The sequence below is a fragment of the Muscardinus avellanarius genome (assembly GCF_963383645.1).
Source record: "Muscardinus avellanarius genome assembly, chromosome: 7".
Taxonomy (NCBI): Eukaryota; Metazoa; Chordata; class Mammalia; order Rodentia; family Gliridae; genus Muscardinus; species Muscardinus avellanarius.
The window spans coordinates 83,094,719-83,114,866 of NC_137793.1; the positions used below are offsets into that span (position 1 = coordinate 83,094,719).

Sequence of the window (20,148 nt, forward strand, 5' to 3'; positions counted from 1 at the left end):
GTTCGAAGCCAGCCTCAGCTACTTAGTGAGGCTCTCAGCAACTTAGTGAGACCCTGTTTCCAAATAGAAAATAGGTCTGGGAGTGTAGCCTTAAGGTAAAATACAAAATAGGTCTGGGAGTGTAGCCTGAAGGTAGAAATCCTCTGGGTTCCATCCCCAGTACCACACACACACACACACACACACACACACACACACACAAAGAACAAAATTCAACTCATCTTGTATACAGATACAAGTCTCAAAATGTTTCAAACATATTAAAAGACAAACTTATATCAAGTAAATACAAACAGAAAAAAAGCAGAGATGAACATCCAAAGATTAGACATCAGAACCAAAATTATTAAATTACACAAAGATGGGTGCTATGTGTGTGTGTGTGTGTGCAGGTTGCTGGGAATAGCAATCAGGGGCATTCTGCTGCTGAACTAGACCCCCAACCCCATTTTATTTATTATTTTGAAGCAGGGTCTCTGCTAGGTTGCTGTACATCTTGCTAAATTACAGAGGCTGGCTTCAAACTGGCGATCTTCCTTTCTCAACCTCTCAAGTACTGGGATTACAGGCATGTGCCAGCAATGCCCAACTAAAATGGGTACTTTATAATGGTAAACATTTGGTCTTCATTGAAGAGCTATAAAACTTTATGTACCAAAATATGTGGCAATCATTTTAATAAAACAAAAGTATATAGGATATAAATCAAAAGGTTAAAATGCTATTAATTAATTATAATTAATATATTTTATAATATTTAAATGAAGTTAAAATATGAAAATATTTAATTTACATTAATTCATAGTTTTTTTTAGCTGGGCATGGTGGTGCATGCTTGTAATCCCAGCATTTGGGAGGCTGAGACAGGAGGAACGTGGTTCATGGACAGCTTCAGCTACTACTTAGTGAGGCTCTTTGCAACTCAGTGAAACCCTATTTCAAAATAAAGAATAAAAAATAGGGCTGAGTGTGTAGCTTGGAGGTAGAATGCCCCAGGGTTCCATCCTCAGTATTGCAAAAAGAAATAATTCATAGTTTATGTAAAGTCTATGGAGAGTCGGAAATGGTGGCACATACCTGTAATCCCAGCTACTTAGGAGGCTTAAGCAGAGGGATCATAAGTTTGAGACCAGCCTGGGCAACCCAGCAAGACCCTTTCTTAAAATAAAAAAGTCAATAATAAAGAAAATAAAGCATAAAACAAAATCATAGCAACAGATTCAAAAGAGAGTATCAATGAAGTAGATCTGATCTGATGTATATATCAAACTCTATATGTCGATAATAAAATTATGCCTTTGTTTGAAGTGCCTGTAGACTATTAATGAAAATATTAATGAAAACTCATTATTATGATGCATTCTAAAATGTCAGTAAATTCTGAAAGTAGAAACAAGTAACAGTCTCTGTGAGAAACTACAGTCTTAGTTTCCCATGGAGGAATGCTCTACCATGGTAGATAGCAAGACTTTCAAAAACAAGTTACCAGAGTTTAGCAAATAAAAAGATAGGAGCCCTACTTTTCAAGTTCAACATGAATTTTACATAGTCAACAAACTTTTTTTTAGTATGAGTGTGATCCATGCTTATACTAAAATTTGTTATTATTTATCTGAAATTCAACTTAACTGGGCATCCTGTGTTTTACCTGGAAATCCCAAATTAAACTTGAAGTAGAGCCCTGACAGCTCTGGACCCTCATGCAAGTGAATGAGTAGGCACCCCAGGGCCTATTTGATGACTGTGTGTGGAGGTGGGGGGCTGACTGTTTCTATACAATGGTGTTGCTCAACTGCATTTGTACAAATTAACCTATCTATAACATCAGGGCATTTTTTCAGACTAGCAGAGACTGGAAACACCCAAGGACCCATCAAAGAAGTTTCCTGACACACCTACACAATAAAATTCTATACAGTATTAAAAGGTTATTAATAAGGAACCACTCTATACACAAAGAAATATCTCCAATATATTACCAATCACTGAAATACGCAAGCAAGAAATATATCTAATATAGTACCAATCAGTGAAAAATCAGTGAGATTCAAAGCTAGGTTTGTTATTGAGAAAGAGGAAAAATAAGAATATAGTTTCATACCTTGTATTTGTATAAATAAATACCAGAAAGAAACCAGTGAAAGTAAATCCTTGCTTGAGGATGGGAAAGAGTAGAGCATATGGATATAGTATAAAAGTGGGAAGATTGATTGATTGATTGATTGAGGTACTGAGGATTGAACCTAAGGTTCAAAGGATTCTCCCTTTGAGCTACACCCCGGCCCCATTTTAATTTTTTATTTTAAAATAAGGTCTTGCTAAGTTGCTAAGAGCCTCACCGTATAGCTGAAGCTGGCTACCAACCTGTGATCCTCCTGTCTCAGCCTCCCAAGTACTAGGATTCCAGGTGTGTGCTACCACACCCAGCAAGAATTTTAATGTATGCCTTTTCACATCACTTTAAATTTTGAAATATATGAACACATTAGTTCTTCCAGTATTGATTATTAGTTGAAATGCAGAAAAAGCTGAAACCCTTTACACCATATTTAGGCAGCTATCTGCTTTCCCCCTCCCCTTTCTCTGTAAATATTAGGTCTGTTGGAAAAGCAAAATGCAGCTGTGAAGGCTGTTACCATAACAATTCAGATAATCCCAGCCTACAGCAGACACTGAGTCCTAAGAGAAAATGCTACAAACTTTGAAATTTAGCTTGATAATTTCAAGCCAGGCTGGCTGCCCTGGTAAAGACAAAGGATTAAAACAAGGAGCTAAAGAAACATCATGCATCCTCTCTTGTAGGCACTAAGAAAGCAGACATACAAAGCAAACTATTTAAAATAAGCTGACACCTACATTTAGTGGGCGGCAACAAAGATAAGAAGGATGGGCCAGGGTCTGCGTGTTTGTCCATCCAGGCCTGTGAAAGACTAGGTTAGCAGCAGAAGACCTTATTTAAGATAAAAATTTGGTGGAGGGTAGTGATCCACTGAAACACTCTGCCATGCCCCCTTTTTTGGTGTGATGTTCTTCTTTTCCTAGCTCATTATTTTTATTTATTTTTTTTTATTTTATATTTTTATTTTTGGTGGTACTGGGGTTGCTGGAAGCCCTTCTCCCTCTGGGCTACACTCCCAGACCTATTTTATACTTTTTACTCTTTGGAAACAGGGTCTCTTAAGCCAGCTCAGCTGGCTTCGAACGTGGGCGATCCTCCTGTTTCCGCCTCCCAAGCGCGGGGATTACAAGCATGCACCACCACGCCCGTCTAGTTCATTATTTTTAAATGGGGTGAGGAAAAGAACCCACCACTGTGGCACCGAACTGTAACATTAACTATTTTAAAAATTAATTTAAAAGCATTATAATCTAGATTACCTCACACTCACCCTTCTGAACAGCTGAATTCTATTTGCGATCCAAAATATAAATCTGTCTTTATTTTCACTTGCCCATTAAGTAAATCTCCTGGATGACTGCATCGTTTCTCTGAGAGAAAAAATTGAAATGATTATGCGATTTCAAGCATTCACTATCTGTGTAATAGACTGAAAAAGTCCCATTTCTCCTTCCAGACAGACACAGATGTTCACATTTATTAGGGTAGGTAGTTAGCTAGACAAGGTAGAGCTGTAAATGGGCCCCTGATTAGCAATGAACCCTGATGACTCAGTACTCTCACATGACCACACCACCTAGTAAGAAGGTGAGCCTTTAAAAACAGAAATCTACCCTCCTCTTGCAGGTGGGGCTATGGACAAGCTCCATCCAGGAACCACCAAAGGTGCCCACCACCCTTCCCCTCTTCTGCTTTTCAAAAGTGGCACCAAAGCTGGGTATGGTGGCGCATGCTTGTAATCCCAGAATTTGGGAAGCTGAGACAAGAGGATCGCTATTTAGTGAGGCTCTTTGTAACTCAGTGAGACCTCGTTTAGAAAAAATACAGAATAGCCGGGCGTGGTGGCGCACGCTTGTAATCCCTACGCTTGGGAGGCAGAGACAGGAGGATCGCGCAGGTTCGAAGCCAGCCGCGCGCGCTGGCTTATGAGACCCTGTTTCCAAATAAAAAAGTATAAAAAATAGGTCTGGGAGTGTAGCCCGGAGGTAGAAGGGCTTCCAGGAATCCCAGTACCACCCCCCCCAAAAAAAATACAGAATAAAAAGTAGGGATTGGGGTGAAACTCGGAGGTAGGATGCCCCTGGGTTCCATCTCCAGTACAGCCAAAAAAAAAAAAAAAAAAAAGTGGCACACCAGTGTACATTAAAATTTGTAGCCAACAAACTATCTGGCTCCTTAATGACTAAAGAAAGTTTAATGGGCTTCCTCTGCTCCCTATGAAGTGCATTATGATATGAAACTATAATGTGCCAATAAAAGTATAAAAATACTTAAAAAATCAGTAGTTTACAAACTGGATGGTGTTTTAGTGACTACTGCTCCAGGAAGCTTCTATCCTGAGACAATTTACCAAAGCTGGAAAGTGTAAAGCAAATAGAATAAATGTTGGTACTTACTGACACAGAAGTAACTATAGTCCCATTGGCCATTAGATTTACAGGTAACAATACTACTCGAACTTGTCCTACTATAGCCAGGGCGGCAGGTGTATCTCAAGATAGCTCCAGTTTGGAATTCTGTCTGCCTCACGTCATGTGCTAGAGCAGCAAATTGTAAATTGGGTGGGGGACCACATTTGCCTGGATATCAAAATGAGAAGAAGCACCAAATGTTATATCCTGAGACACAAGATCTCATTGTTTCAGTGGCTTGATTATAGATCAAGGACCATTCTTTTCTCTAATCAAGAAAAAATATAACTCCTACTATCCTCTCTGTCAAGTGAAACCAAAGAGTGATCTGTGATATATGTTTGTCAGTAAATGATAATGAGGTATAAATTTTATTCCTTCTCTACTGTGTATCATATAATTTATCTTAAAACATGACAGATACAAATTTCATCAGCCTATCAGAATCCCCATTTCTGCTGATTTAGATACATCTATGCAAAACCATAAATCCAAACAAGTTTGCCTAAACAAAAATGTGATTTCAATAAAAATGACATTACAATTTCGTTTGCCAGAGAGAAAGGAAACTACGTTGCTAGGAGATGTGTATGAATAACATTTGTTTTATTTTATTTTTAATTTTTGCATCTTTGGATTTAGAATGTAGAGAAAGAAGCATGAAACATTTTTATGCAAGAACTTTAAAACATAAAAATCTTAATCCTGCTTTCCTTACAACAATTAAAGAAACAGGACTGATTGACATGTTAAGAGCTCAAGTAGAAATACACAAGTCACCTCTCTGTTCTGGATAAACCCACAGGCAGTGAAATTGTTTAGTTAAATTGATAGATTATATAGATTCATTTCAAGTCATGGTTGGGAGAAAGATTGCTTTGGAAATTCCTAGAGAAGAAATTCTAGAGGAATATATCTGGAAAACTGCCCCTTTCCTGTGTAAAGCAAATTCCCTCTAAGTTCCAGCTGGCCAAATAAACTTTTTGTGGCTGAAACTGGATATCTACTAGAAGCTTAGTCATCTCTTATCTAGACTAAGTCAACTAAGTGTGATATCTTGATTGCTGTTCATCTGGACATGTTTCTCATTACTCACCATGAACAGTGGCCAACAGAGCAGCAACCAATGTCATTTGGAATAGAGTTGGATCAGAGACACTCCACAGCCTTGAGAAGGGCCAGGCTGCCATTTTCCCCTTTCTATGAGGGGTTCTATTTGGAGTTCTTGAGGGGTGCATGGCCTGCTGTTTCTCTGACATTTTTCTGCTGAGAGAACTCGATTCAATAAGCAGTCATTGAATTCTCACTTGTCATAAAGCACCAGGACTTGTGTCTTCAAGGAAATGGGAGCCTAGATTGGAAGAAAAGATAGGAGCACAAATGTTAGAACAAAAGATAGTGGCAGCTGGCCTCTGCAGAAGCACCTGCTTAGGAGAGAGGTTCATTCCAAATGGAGAGAGGGAGAGAGCACCTGAGATGGCTATGCTGAAAAGTTGGAGTAAATGCTGACCATGATGGGAGACCAGTAGAGAAGACTTCCATTTGGAAGGTAAGTGTCTGAGATAACGAGATGAGTGTTATGGAAAGGGTAGTTTATATATAGATCCGTCTGACGGGGATGTGAGGGCCAAATTTAGGAATTTACAGATTGTTTTTTCTCTCTGGGGAACTGAGAATCATTGTTGTTTATTTGGGGTTTTGGATTTTGTGTGTTTGTTTTTAAGGTAAGGAGTGACACAATTATTGTGCTTTACGATGACTATGGCAGATATGTTTAAGATAGGTTGAAGGGGACTGAAGACAGAAACAAGGAGATGATTAAGAAGACATTGAAGTGAAGCGGCGGGCGCCATTTTGCCTTGCAGCACCAGGCTCCAGAGAGGAAGGGAACTCATAACGGAGCTCAGAAAACAGAGAGGAGATACGTCAGCCTCACGCCCGAGAACGCGGCAGCAGCACCTTACTGCTGGCGGCAGCGGCGAGTTCACCGGACGGCACCAGACCAACACACTCAACAGCCCACCAAGCTCCAGAGAGGAGCGGCGGACAGCGAGCTGAGGTGAGCCGCTGCCGGGCGGGATTCGGCAGATTTCTCCGCGCAGGGAGCATCTAAAGCTCCCAGGGGCTGGGCTCAGCGCACCCTGCAGGGACCCAGAGTGGAGTTCAAAAACAGAAAAGAAATACGCCAGCCTCACGGCCGAGGGCGCAGCAGCAGCGCCATATTGCTACTGGCGGCAGCAAGAGCAAATTCACCAAGTCCACGACAGCTAAATCTGCACACTCAAGAGTGAGTCAAATTGGGGCCCCTAGAGGAGAAATCCCACTACTGTACTCCCAGGGACTTGACCCAGTGGGGGAGGGGTGGTGGCAGAGATATCACACCATAGGAGAACATGCAACCTGGCACCCCCCATGGTCTAAAGCAGCCTCGATTGACTCCAAGGGTCTGAGACTCTGCGATACAACCCAGTAGAGAAGTAGTGGGAACTGAGATACCATAGACTCGAGATCCACAGCACCTTAAGTGAAATCGTAGTGACCCAACGGAAAAACCCAGAGAAGACACAAACTTCCGAAATCATGGGAAAGAGGAATAATACTGGAGCAATGAATGCCCACAACCCCACAACATCAGAACCTGATAAAACAGAAATTCAGAGATTTATAGAAGATCAAATCAGGAAAGTAACTGTAGAAATAATAGAGGTGTTTCGAAAAGAATTCAGAGAGAGCCAAAAAGAGATAAAGGATGTAATTAACGAAGTAAAGGCCTCAATTCAAAGTACAAACAACAGATTAGACCACATGGAGAATAGAATCTCGCTCCTAGAAGATGATCATTCAAAAAATGAACGCATAGTTTCTAATTTAGAAAAAAAAAATCTGACCGCAGGAATCTGACATTGAAGAAATATGGGCCCATTTTAAGAGAGCTAACCTAAGAATAATTGGAATAGAGGAGAGAAAAGAAGGTAAAAAAGGGATTAACAATCCTTTCAAGGAAATAATAGCAGAAAATTTTCCAAACATAGAGCAAGAGGTCGATACACAGGTCCAGGAAACTTATAGAACTCCCGTTAGAGAGGATCAGAGAAGAGGATCCCCATGCCACATAATTGTCAAAATGACCAATGTGGAAGCCAAGCAGAGAATCTTAAAGGCAACAAAAACAAAGGGCCAAGTGACATTCAGAGGCAAACAGACATCCAGACTTCCCAAACCAAGTCATGAGAGCCAGAAGGGCTTGGAGTACCATATTCCAAACTCTGAAAGAAAACAACTTCCAGCCAAAAATTTCCTACCCAGCAAAACTTTCTATCAAAGTAGATGGAGAAATAAGAAGCTTCCACGACAAACAGAAACTGAAGGAATTTATGTCTTCAAAACCAGTGCTAGAGAAAATACTCAAAGAGATTAACTACAAAGAAGAAATAGGTAACACATACCAGAACTAGAGAAACAAGATTTTCCATCCAACAGACAACTAAGATTGGTTATCTGTGGAGATTCATTATTCATGTTAGTCTTTTACCTATCTCTAAATGGTATTGTTTGCTTTTATTGTTGCTAATTTTTAGGATTTCTAGTTGGAATATTAATATACCTTCAGATATAGCATTTGGAAATATTTTATCCCATTCTATCAGTAACTTTTAACTCTGTTTACATTGTCTTTGGATATACAATATTTTTTTTATTTTTTAGGGAGTTTGTTTACCCTTTTGTTGCCTGTGCCATTGAAATCATATCCAAGAAATCACTGCCAATTTCAATGTTGTGAGGTTTTATGACCCAGATTTTCTTCTAAAAGTTTATAGTCTTAAGATTTATACTTAGGTCTTTTATCTATTTTGAGTTAATGTTAGTATATGGTGTTAGGTAAGGGTCCAATTTTATTCTTTTTCATGTAATTATTATTTTTCAACAATATTTAGTTAAAAGATTATTATTTCTTCCACCAAATGTTCGTGGAAACCTTGTCAAAAATAAATTGACAATATAGGGAAGAATTTAGCTCTAGGCTTGTATTTAACTCCAATGGTTTATATATCTGCCTTTAGAACAGTACTACACTGTTTCAATTATTGTAGCTTTATATGGTTTGAAATCAGAAAATATACATCTTCTAGCTTTGTTCTTTTTCAAGATTGTTTTGGGTATCTAGAGTCCATATTCCATATCAGGATAGATTTTTTTCTGAAAAATAAATAAATAAATGTATGATAGCTTCACCTAAAAAAAAAAGAAAAGAAAAAAATATTCTCTGGTAAGAAAGCAAAAAGAAATATTGAACTGTTATCTTTTAGTCATCAAAAGCTTGGTATCAGACAAATGAAACTGTTTTGTGAGATTATCATCGTTAATATTGGATAAATTGCTATAAAACTAGATGTCAACCACTAAGCCAAGCATGGGAGGGAGGGATGGGGAGGGAACGGGGGGATCAGGTAGGGGCTAACTGGGCGATGTGTGCATGTATGTCTACAAAAGTATTTTCTTTATACCATTATGATGTATGAATACATTGCACCAATAAAAAATTAAATTAAATTTAAAAAAAAGAAGACATTGCAGCTGGGCATGGTGTCACATGAGTGTTAATACCAGTACTCGGGAGACTAAGACAGGAGGATTGCAGGTTCGAAGACAGCCTTGACAAGTAGTGAGACTCTCATCAACTTAGCAAGATGCTGTTTCAAAATAAAAATAAAATAGAGCTGGAAGTGTAGCTTGGAATACCCTTGAGATCAATCCTCAGTGTCACACAAACAAAAATAAAAAAGGGTTGGGAATGTAGCTCAAAGGTAGAATGCCACTGAGTTCAAACCCCAGTACAAGAACAAGGAAGAGGAAGAGAAGGAAGAAGGGGCAATGGCATTGCAAATGACCAGTGATCTGGACAAAGAAATGGCACAGGAGTTACCAAAAAGAGAAGAAATGTTAAAACAAAGCACAAAGGCAGGGAAAGGATGAGATAGAGAAAAACAGTTGGATTACTATATATGGTATAAGCAATCTGTAGCTTTTTAAAAAATAATGTTATATGTGTAATACAATATATATATATATATATATGCACATTACAAATATACTTTCATTTTTTAATCAGGCTAGTCAAAAGAATATATTTGTAATTATTGAATATATTCAAAGTGAATATTTCTTAAGCAGTATTCAGTAAGGTGATAATTTGATAAAATCAGTAAACTGTTTTCAGGTGCTGAGCCTTCAGGAAGTGGCATTTCCTCAACTAGCATTGGCAGCTAACACTGAGTAGTCTGGCCTGAGCACGGTGCTCCATGGGTCCTGGACAACTAGGATTCCTATCAGTTTCAGACACGTTCCTACCTGCTAACCCTGCCCACATCAACCTCCCTCCTCTTCTTTATGGTGCCTCCCCATTCTGCCATTCCTTTCCTCAGTGTCCTTAATCTCCAGGTCAGCCTCCAGCTTTATGTTTCTAAGTCTCACCCTGACTTTGGTTTGCAACTAACATGAGAAATCTGTCATCCCCACTACACCACCAGGTCAAGGACGTCAGAAGATGGACTCCTATTTTTTGCTGCTTCGCATCATACCTAGCCCTCCGGATTACAAAGTCAATAAATGTTTGCTGAATGTAAATCCAAAAGCACCTAGTGATCAAATACGTTTCAAAGAAAAGCAATGCTGTCTCAGATCCATACTTACATTATAGTGCTTACTTTCTCAAGGTATATCAGATGATATTAAAACAAGGCACATCTGTATTTTAAAGGAAACAGACCCACACGATTTTACTTTAAGCTCTTTTCCATCATTAACCTGAAGTCATCATACCACCGACCAGTCAATTGGAGCGGGGTGGGGTGGGTGTCCAAAAACTAGTTCTGGTTATGACATAGACACATACACACCCTGTACTATGGTGAAAAAGTTATTTCACTCTCTTTATATTAGATTGTCAAGGTCACAGTCATAGAGCTGGGGAGAGAGGACAGTATTTTCATGACCTTGGGCCGGGGGCTCTAGACTCAAACCCAGAGCCTGTGGGTTTAAGTCCTGGCTCCACCATGTGGGAACCAAGTTCCCAAGGGCAAGACCCTCAGCCCCACCGCACATCAACATTTTCTTTTAAATGTAGGGACATTTGCAAAGGGCAGAGAATCAGGTAATTATCAACAACTGAGTTTCTGGAGCACATATTCTGCCTCTATAGGAGGCAGTTGGGCCCAGAGATCTGTGAATGATACATATCTTTTATAAAATAAGAATGGTAATTATACAAGTCTCTGGGAATTTTTGAGAGGGGCTTATCAAGGTGCATTGATGATAAATAGTAAGCATTCCAAAGAAATGTTTAGGAAAGAGTTTGACAGAATTGGCATTGGAAGGTCACTGTTAAGAAGCAGAACTCCTAAAGATCAAAATATCATCATCATCATCATCATCATCATCATGATTTGAATCATCAGAAAGAATGGTGACCATCTCACCAGGTAGACTTTAAGCCCCAGTGCAACAAAAGCCCTCTAGATCTGAGGCCAGAAGCCCTTTGTCTACAATGGCCTTTGGTTCAATGATATCCAATATGACACCCTGAACAGAGACACTGGGGCCCCGAGGGCTGTCTTTGGGGATTTTTACTCCCTCACCCTCAACTGTCACCCTAGAAGGAACTCATCCACATCTATGACCCTTATCATCACACATGCATCATTCACAGACCTCTGGGCCCAGCTGCCTCCCATAGTGTTAGGATATGTGTTCCAGAAACTCAGTTGTTGATAATTACTTGATTCTGCCCTATGCAAATCTTCCTACATTTAAGTTTTAAGCCATTCGGGCCTGTCTTTTTAATTCTGGTTTCTGTGAAATTTCTTCTTCTTCTCCTCCTACTTCTCCTTCTCCTTCTCCTTCTCCATCTCCTTCTTCTTCTGTGCTAGGGATAGAACTCAGGGATTTTTCTACCTCTAGGCTATACTCCCAGATCTACTTTATATTTTATTTGGAAACAAGGTCTCACTAAGTTGCTGAGAGCCTCACTAAGTAGCCGAGGCTGGCTTCAAACCTGCGTGATCCTCCTGTCTCAGCCTCCCAAATACTGGGATTATAATTGTGCGCCACCATGCCCGGCTAACTGTGAAATTTCTGTACTTAATTTCAAAGGTAAATCTTTCTGCCTTTCTAAAGTGAGTAAAAGAAATCTTAGGCCAGGCGTGGTGGCACACGCTTGTAATCCCCGCGCTTGGGAGGCAGAGACAGGAGGATCACGCAGGTTTGAAGCCAGCCGCACACGCTGGCTTAGGAGACCCTGTTTCTAAATAAAAAAATAAAAAAGGTCTGGTAGTGTAGCCCGGAGGTAGAAGGGCTTCCAGGAACCCCAGTACCACCAAAAAAAGAAAGAAAGAAAGAAAGAAAGAAAGAAAGAAAGAAAGAAAGAAAGAAAGAAAGAAAGAAAGGAAAGAAATCTTAGCAAAAGTAAGACGGAGATATCCTCTACAGCTGCAGAAAAGCAAATAATATGTGCATGATAAAACCAGCCTTGCAAATGTTCTTTCCCACAACAGAGTCATTCCTAGACTTTAGAGGTTGTTGTTCTGCCACTTGAAAGTAACATTTAGACTTCCGGGAAGATGGCGACCGAGAAAAGCGGGGCTTAAGAGTCCCGCTAACAACCAATCTCCATTACCACAAAAAGAGCGCCTTTCATAGCCAGAAAACACCATCACCAGAAAAACAAAAAAACCACCAGGCTCCAGAGAGAAAGCGGACTGAGAACAGAGCTCAGGGCCACAGAGGAGACACACGCGCCCGAGGACGCGGCAGCAGCGCCATACTGCCGGCGGCAGCGGCGAACTCAGCGGACGGCTACAGCAAGCCAGGTGAGCCGCTGCGGAACAGCCAGGCGGGAACTTTCGGCGCAGACAGCATTTAAAGCTCCCAGTGGCTGAGCTCAGCACACGCTGCAGGGATTCAGAGTGGAAATCAAAACCAGAGAAGAAAAAATACGCCAGCCTCATGGCCGAGGGCGTGGCAGAGGCGCCATATTGCCACTGGCGGCGGCAGCAGCAGTGAATTCACCGAGTCCAGTACAACTACATCTACGTACTCAAGAACAGTGAGTCAAATTGCGGGCCACAGAGGAGAAATCCCAGTATTGTGCCTCCTGGGACTTGACCCAGTGAGGGAGTGGTGGTGGCAGAGATATCACACCATAGGAGAGCGTGCAACCTGGCACCCCCCATAGTTTAAAGCAGCCTCTATCGACTCCCTGGGTCGGAGACTCTGTGATACAACCCAGTAAAGGAGTAGTAGGGTCTGAGATAATACAGACTCGAGATCCAGAGCACCTTAAGTGAAGCCATAGTGACCCAAGGGAAGAACCCAGAGAAGGCACAAACTTCCTAAATCATGGGAAAGAGGAATAACACTGGAGTAATGAATGTGCACAACCCCACAACATCAGAACCTGATAAAACAGAAAATCAGAGATTTCTAGAAGATCAAATCAGGAAAATAACTGTAGAAATAATAGAGGTGCTTCGAAAAGAACTCAGAGAGAGCCAAAAAGAGATAAAGGATGCAATTAATGAAGTAAAGGCCTCAATTCAAAGCACAAACAACCGATTAGACCACATGGAGAACAGAATCTCGCTCTTAGAAGATGAGCAATCCAAAAATGAATGCATAGTTTCTAATCTAGAAAAAGATATCCAACAGCAGGAATCTGACATTGAAGAAATATGGGCCCATCTTAAGAGAGCTAACCTAAGAATAATTGGAATAGAGGAGGGAAAAGAAAGTGATACCAAAGGGATCAACAATCTCTTCAAGGAAGTAATAGCAGAAAATTTTCCAAATATAGAGCAAGAGGTTGATACACAGATCCAGGAAACTTATAGAACTCCCTTTAGACAGGATCCGAGAAGAGGATCCCCACGCCATATAATTGTCAAAATGACCAATGTGGAAGCCAAGCAGAGAATCTTAAAGGCAACAAAAACAAAGGGCCAAGTGACATTCAGAGGCAAACCAATTAGAATCACTCCAGACTTCCCAAACCAAGTCATGAGAGCCAGAAGGGCTTGGAGTAACATATTCCAAACTCTGAAAGAAAACAACTTCCAGCCAAAAATTTCCTATCCAGCAAAACTTTCTATCAAATTAGATGGAGAAATAAGAAGCTTCCATGACAAACAGAAACTGAAGGAATTTATGTCTTCAAAACCAGCGCTAGAGAAAATACTCAAAGAGATTAACTACAAAGAAGAAAGAGGTAACACTCACCAGAACCAGAGAAACAAGAGTTTCCATCCAACAGACAACTAAGATTGGTTATCTGTGGAGATTCATTATTTATGTTAGTCTTTTACCTATCTCTAAATTGTATTGTTTGCCTTTATTGTTGTTAATTTTTAGGATTTCTAGTTGGGATATTAATATACCTTCAGATATAGCATTTGGAAATATTTTATCCAATTCTATTAGTAACTTTTAACTCTGTTTACATTGTCTTTGGATATACAATATTTTCTTTTATTTTTTAGGGAGTTTGTATATTCTTCTGTTGCCTGTGCCATTGAAATCATATCCAAGAAATCACTGCCAATTTCAATGTTGTGAGGTTTTATGACCCAGATTTTCTCCTAAAAGTTTATAGTCTTAAGATTTATATTTAGGTCTTTTATCTAGTTTGAGTTAATACTTGTATGTGGGATTAGGTAAGGGTCCAATTTTATTCTTTTCGATGTAATTATTATTTTTCAACAATATTTAGTTAAAAGATTATTATTTCCACCACCAAATCTTCGTGGAAACCTTGTCAAAAATAACTTGACAATATAGGGAAGAAGTTAGCTCTAGGCTTGTATTTAACTCCAATGGTCTATATATCTGCCTTTAGAACAGTACTACACTGTTTCAATTATTGTAGCTTTATATGGTTTGAAATCAGAAAATATACATCTTCTAGCTTTGTTTTTGCTTCGAGATTGTTTTGGGTATCTAGAGTCCATATTCCATATCAGGATAGATTTTTTTCTGAAAAATAAATATATGATAGTTTCACCTAAAAAAAAGAAAAAAATATTCTCTGGTAAGAAAGAAAGCAAAAAGAAATATTGAAATGTTATCTTTAAGTCATCAAAAGCTTGGTATCAGACAAATGAAACTGTTATGTGAGATTATCATTTTTAATTTTGGATAAATTGCTATAATACTAGATGTCAACCACTAAGCCAAGCATGGGAGGGAGGGATGGGGAGAGAATGGGGTGGGGATTGGGTGGGGGCTGACTGGGCGATGTGTGCATGTATGTCTACAAAAGTTTGTATCCCACTATGATGTATGAATACAGTGCACCAATAAAATAAAATTAAAAAAAAATAAAAAAAATAAAAAAAAAAAAAAAGAAAGTAACATTTAATCTTAGAAAAATCTGTAGTTCTGAATTGTTATCTCAGACAAATTACTTTTGTCTGAAATAATATTTAAATTAACATTTCTGCTTTTTTTTTTTTGGTGGTGGCACTAGAGATGGAACATAGTGGCATTCTATCTTTGAGGTATACCCCCAGCCGTATTTTATTCTTACTTTGAAACAGGGCCTCACTAAGTCGTGAGGTTGGCCATGAACTTGCAATCCTCCTGTCTCTGCATCTCAAGGACTGGGATTACAAGCGTGTTCTACCAACTCGGTTAACATTTTTACTTTCTGAAAGTTTTAAGTACTTCCTTTTTTTTTTTACCTGCAATCCTGAATATAAGCTAAAACGTTCAATTCTGTTAGATTTCTTAGTTAAGCAAAATATACTTTTAAAAAATTAAGCTTTATATCTAGTATTGCCAACTTTGTGTCGCCCTGGCACCTTGAATCTGACATATTTGCTATCTTCCTCCAGCACTGCTTGACCTCTGTGCTTTCTGTCTTAGCTTAAGTAGCAAGACATCAGCCTCCCTGACTCATCCTCACGGCCTGCCTCACGCTCCCTTTCTATATTCAGAGGTCCAGTCCCAGCAAGCTGACCATAGCAATATCACTAGAATATGCCACTTCTGCTCACACTCCATTTCCATAGTCCAGGTTTAAGTTCTCATACTTTCTTTCACCCCACCTTAGACTACTTCAAAAACCACTAAACATTTGTTGCCAGTTTCCATGTTGATATGTTATATTCCTGAAAAGCTATTTATGATGTCACTGTTTAGAAATGTACATGATCCCCAACCCTTAAGTCCCCACTCCTTTCCCAGCTCTCTGCTTGCCTCTTTACAAACAGAAAAATGCTATGCTCCAACCTACCCAACCCTTAAGTCCCCACTCCTTTCCCAGCTCTCTGCTTGCCTCTTTACAAACAGAAAAATGCTATGCTCCAACCTCACGAAGGTACTTGCCTTTCCCAAAACACATCCTGGACTTTTTAAAAAAAAACACCTATAAGTGTCTGCTGGTAGTGTCTCTGGTACATGAATGTTCTTACTGCCAAGATTTCCTTTACTCATTCTCCACATAGAATATCACCTCCCTTAAGAAATGTCTGACTCCCAAAAAAAATTTCTAGAAAAAGCCAATGTCCTCTGTGTTGGCTGGTGCTCTGCTAACACCTTAATCATACCTTACTGTATTGTAACTGTCTATTTCCTGTTGCCTTTTGAAATAAATTGTAGATTCCCTAAAGAAAAGAAAGGTGTCTATTCAACTTTCTGTCTCTAACCTGGGATTATAAGTGATGTATAATAGTTATCCAATAAATGTAAAATAATAAAACTATCGAGTTTCACCTTTTGAATTAGAATGATTCACTCACTGAAAACCAAATGGATCACAGTGTGTGAAGTGCCTTTCATGATACTGTGCTTAGACTTCTCTCGTGAGCTCTAAGGCTATGTCCTGGCTCAGCTCTCCAGCTGCTCCTTGGGTCCATCAGCAGAATTTGTACAGAAGCCAACAAGCCACAGACCATGGAGATGGAAATGAGGACTTGTAGGCTAAGGAGATCTGAGCTGGAACTTCAGCAATACCACAAGCTAACTCTGACTTTTTGTTTGTTTTCTTTTTTCTTTTTCTTTGGCACTCCCCAGTACCAAAAAAATTGGATTAAACCTTGAAGCTACATCACCAGCCCGATTTTATATCTTATTTGGAAACAGAGTCTCACTAGGTTGCTGAGAGCCTCGCTAAGTTGCTGAGGCTGGCTTTGAACCCACAATCCTATCTCAGCTTCCCAGTACTGGGATTACAAGCATGCACCTAGATTAAGTGTGATTTTGAAGAAGCAACAATATCATTTTAGAACTTGGTTTCCTCATCTCTATGATGATGACATTAAACTTAGGTGATCTGTTTTATTCTATATAAACTGCAAATCAATAAAGGCCTACTAAAAAGCTGAGACTACTCTAGAAAATGTCCCCATAGTTCAGTGACCTCATCATCTGTTTACTTCCGAGAGAAACGAAACCAACTCAGGAACTATAGTCAACATGGTAGGTGTTTTGTAAAAACAAGCCAGCATCTTCAGTTGCCAATGCAGTACTATTTGAGAGACATTGGGGAAATCTTCAGTCCCTACATTTCTCTTTTCATTAGTGATTATCTTTTAAGTTAATGTGTGTTTTTTGTCTAATTCCCCCCTTTTAAAGTCACATCACCCCTGGGAAGGGTAATATTCTCAAGTAGATATCTTCTTCCTTAAACTTGGGCTCTCAATTGCATTGCTTGCAAACTCCAGAAAGAACTCGCTTCCAGACTTCCCCTCCTTTCTTGGGATCTCATTATCCCCCTCTCAGCTCCTTTCTTCTATGTTCCCAGTATACGCAAATAAGCTTTACACCCCACGAAAGCATTGATGCTTCTGCCACTTTTATACACTCTACTCTTTGTTGTCCTGATTCTTCCATATTTAAGGGCAGAATCAGAATCAGCAAAGAGACAAGTAAAATGCGGACTGGAATAGTACTGAGTCCTGGCCAACCAAGGAAGAGAGAATTTCAAGAAGGGAGGATAATCAACATTGTCAAATTTGGAAAGTGGGGAAGAGAAAGGAGGCAAGGATGACTAAGTCTTCCTCTAACTTCAGAGACTAACTGGAGGCTACTCAATGTCTTCTTATTACCAATTCTGAAGATCTTTGCTGTTGATAATAAAGACTTGGAGGAGTTAATAACATCTCCAATGAAAACTGCACCAACGTTCAGAGTATAGACTGTGGAAACCAATACGTCTGATTTACCTCCCCTATGTGCATAGACAGTGAAGAATCAATAAACTTATCTTCTAGATAAACAACAAGAACAATAGATTTCTGCTGAAAACACTGCCAAGTTTTTGTCTCTGTCCTGTCCTTCCTGTCCTGCAGTCCCTAAAGGGCCAAACCACCAACTTTCCCCACAAGACCCCCTAGTACTCAGTAGTCCACTGACCTGCAATATCAGAGGAAGAAGACTGTAGGGTGGCAGCTTGATCTCTGTATCCCTAATTTCTTCCGAGAGCAGAGTTTATTATAATATCCCAGTATTTGGCTAGTAATTGGTCCCTGAATTCTGGCCATGCAGTTGGCTGCTGAGAAATAGCAGACTGGAGATGGATGGGCAGAAATTCTGGCCCAGTAAATAATTAACAGCAGAACCAGAGGAGTGATGTTTACCCAACCTCTTCTTCCTCTTCACTAGCTCTCATTCTGGATACTGTGTCACAATCATTTATTTTATTTTCTCCTCTGCCAACCATTTCCCCTAAGTGGAAAGGTAATTTGAGTTTGATGCCAGAACCCATTTTTTTTTTCATAAACACAAGGAGGCTATGCAGGATGCAATCTGGCTAGCCTGGAAACCTTGAATACTGCAGGATTCTGACAAGCCCCACCAAAATGATCTATTTCCCATGACATTAGGTCCAGAGGCTCTCTGCGGGGCCAGGGACTGATGGTATTTCCTGTGCTGGTTTCTATCCCATCCCAAGGAAGTTTAAAAATGGCAATTTATCAAATTTTTATAGAGCTTTTGTTCTGTGCTGACTTTCCTGAAACACAGAGTTCAATACAAGTTAACTCCCACACCACTGTTACAACATGCTGGGTACCAAAGACCCTCCGGAAGCTGGTCTGTCATTGAATACTGCTCAGAAGGGCTAAATTGAGGGGGCTGAATGTGTTTACTATTACCTAGATCTAGAAAGGAACCCCAAACCCTGGCGTTGTCCAATTAAGCTATTAACACTAAAGCTTTAGAGTTGCATGCTCAAAAGATGGCTTTAAAAATTGCTTCCTGCTAGCACAGTGGTTAATTCCTGTAATGCCAGCTACTCAGAAGGCTGAGTCAGGAGGACTGACCAGCCTAGGAAATTTAATGAAACCCTGTCTCATATAATAAAATAAAAAGGGCTGTGGATGTATCTCAGTAGTAGAGCACCCTTGGGCTCAATTCCCAGTACTACAAAAAATAAAAAACGAGTATAAAGGAGGACTCCTAGAGTCTTGTTAAAAAAAATAGTGCCATTAAAGTTGAATTTTTATTTTTATTTTTTATTTTTTATTGGTGCATTGTAATCATACATCACACCGGAATACAAGACTTGAGAGGATATACAAGCACACATCATCCAATTAGCCCTCATCCAATCCCCATCCCATTCCCTCAATCCCATGCTTGATTGGTGATTATCTTTGATACATTTGTTTACGTACCTCCTGAGTTTTAAAGAGATTCCATCCTCCTCCATCCCATACCCTCTGATTGGTCACCTTAGTTGCTTCGCTCTAGGGCCCTTTCTATAACTTGACCTCTTGTTACCCCTTTCTTCCTAGTTATTGCTAATTAGGGGAAGCATCTGGTATTTATTTCCTGTGATATTTCTTTGTGCATGCTGCATTACAAGTTCCGATCCCACTCTTGACGGCCTCAGTAGTGGCCTGGTCACCCGGAGGACTCTGATCCCAATCTCGCTGGCTCCAGCACCGGCCTTGCCTCATGGGAGGTCCCGATTCTGGCCTCGCTGGCCCCCGCACTGGCCTAACCACTTGGCTGGCTCCGATCCCGGTTTCAGAGGCCCCAGCACCAGCCCTGCCTCAGGGCAGGCTCCAATCCCAGCCTCGCTGGCCCCGGCACCGGCCTAACCCCTCAGCAGGCTCCAATCCCGGCCTTGGAGGCCCCAGCACCGGCCTAACCCCTCGGCAGGCTCCGATCCCAGCCTCAGAGGCCCTGACACCGGCCTTACCCCTCAGCAGGCTCTGATCCCAGCCTCGGAAGCCTCAGTAGCGGCCTTGCATCACGGCAGGCTCCAATCCTGACCTTGGAGGCCTCAGTAGCAGCCTTGCCTCAAGGCAGGCTCCAATGCTAGCCACTGGCCCCAGCACCGGCCTAACCCCACAGCAGGTTCCAATCCCAGCCTCGCTGGCCCCGGCACCAACCTAACCCCTTGGCAGCCTCCGATCCTGGCCTTGGAGGTCCCAGCACCGGCCTTGCCTCATGGCAGGCTCTGATCCAGGCTTTGCTGTCCCTGGTACCAGCCTAACCCCTCAGTAGGCTCCTATCCTAGCCTTGGAGGCCACAGTAGCAGCCTTGCCTCACGGCAGGCTTTGATCCCGGCCTTGCTGGCCCCAGCACCGGCCTAAATCCTTGGGAGGCCCTGATCCCAGC

The 20,148-nt window shown here is 40.7% G+C and overlaps 1 protein-coding gene across 1 annotated transcript in view; it reads right to left on the reverse strand.

Annotated features, from left to right (window-relative positions):
• Positions 1-5,789, reverse strand: part of LOC308265124 (zona pellucida sperm-binding protein 3 receptor-like) — a gene marked incomplete at both ends in the record, with an annotated part of 83,562 nt that extends 77,773 nt beyond the window's left edge. Inside the window, 3 exons of the mRNA XM_080698720.1 lie at positions 3,390-3,489; positions 4,516-4,698; positions 5,627-5,789. Coding sequence (XP_080554846.1) covers positions 3,390-3,489; positions 4,516-4,698; positions 5,627-5,789 — 446 coding nt within the window. The remainder of the gene's footprint in view (positions 1-3,389; positions 3,490-4,515; positions 4,699-5,626) is intronic.
• Between the last annotated feature and the right edge of the window lie 14,359 nt (positions 5,790-20,148).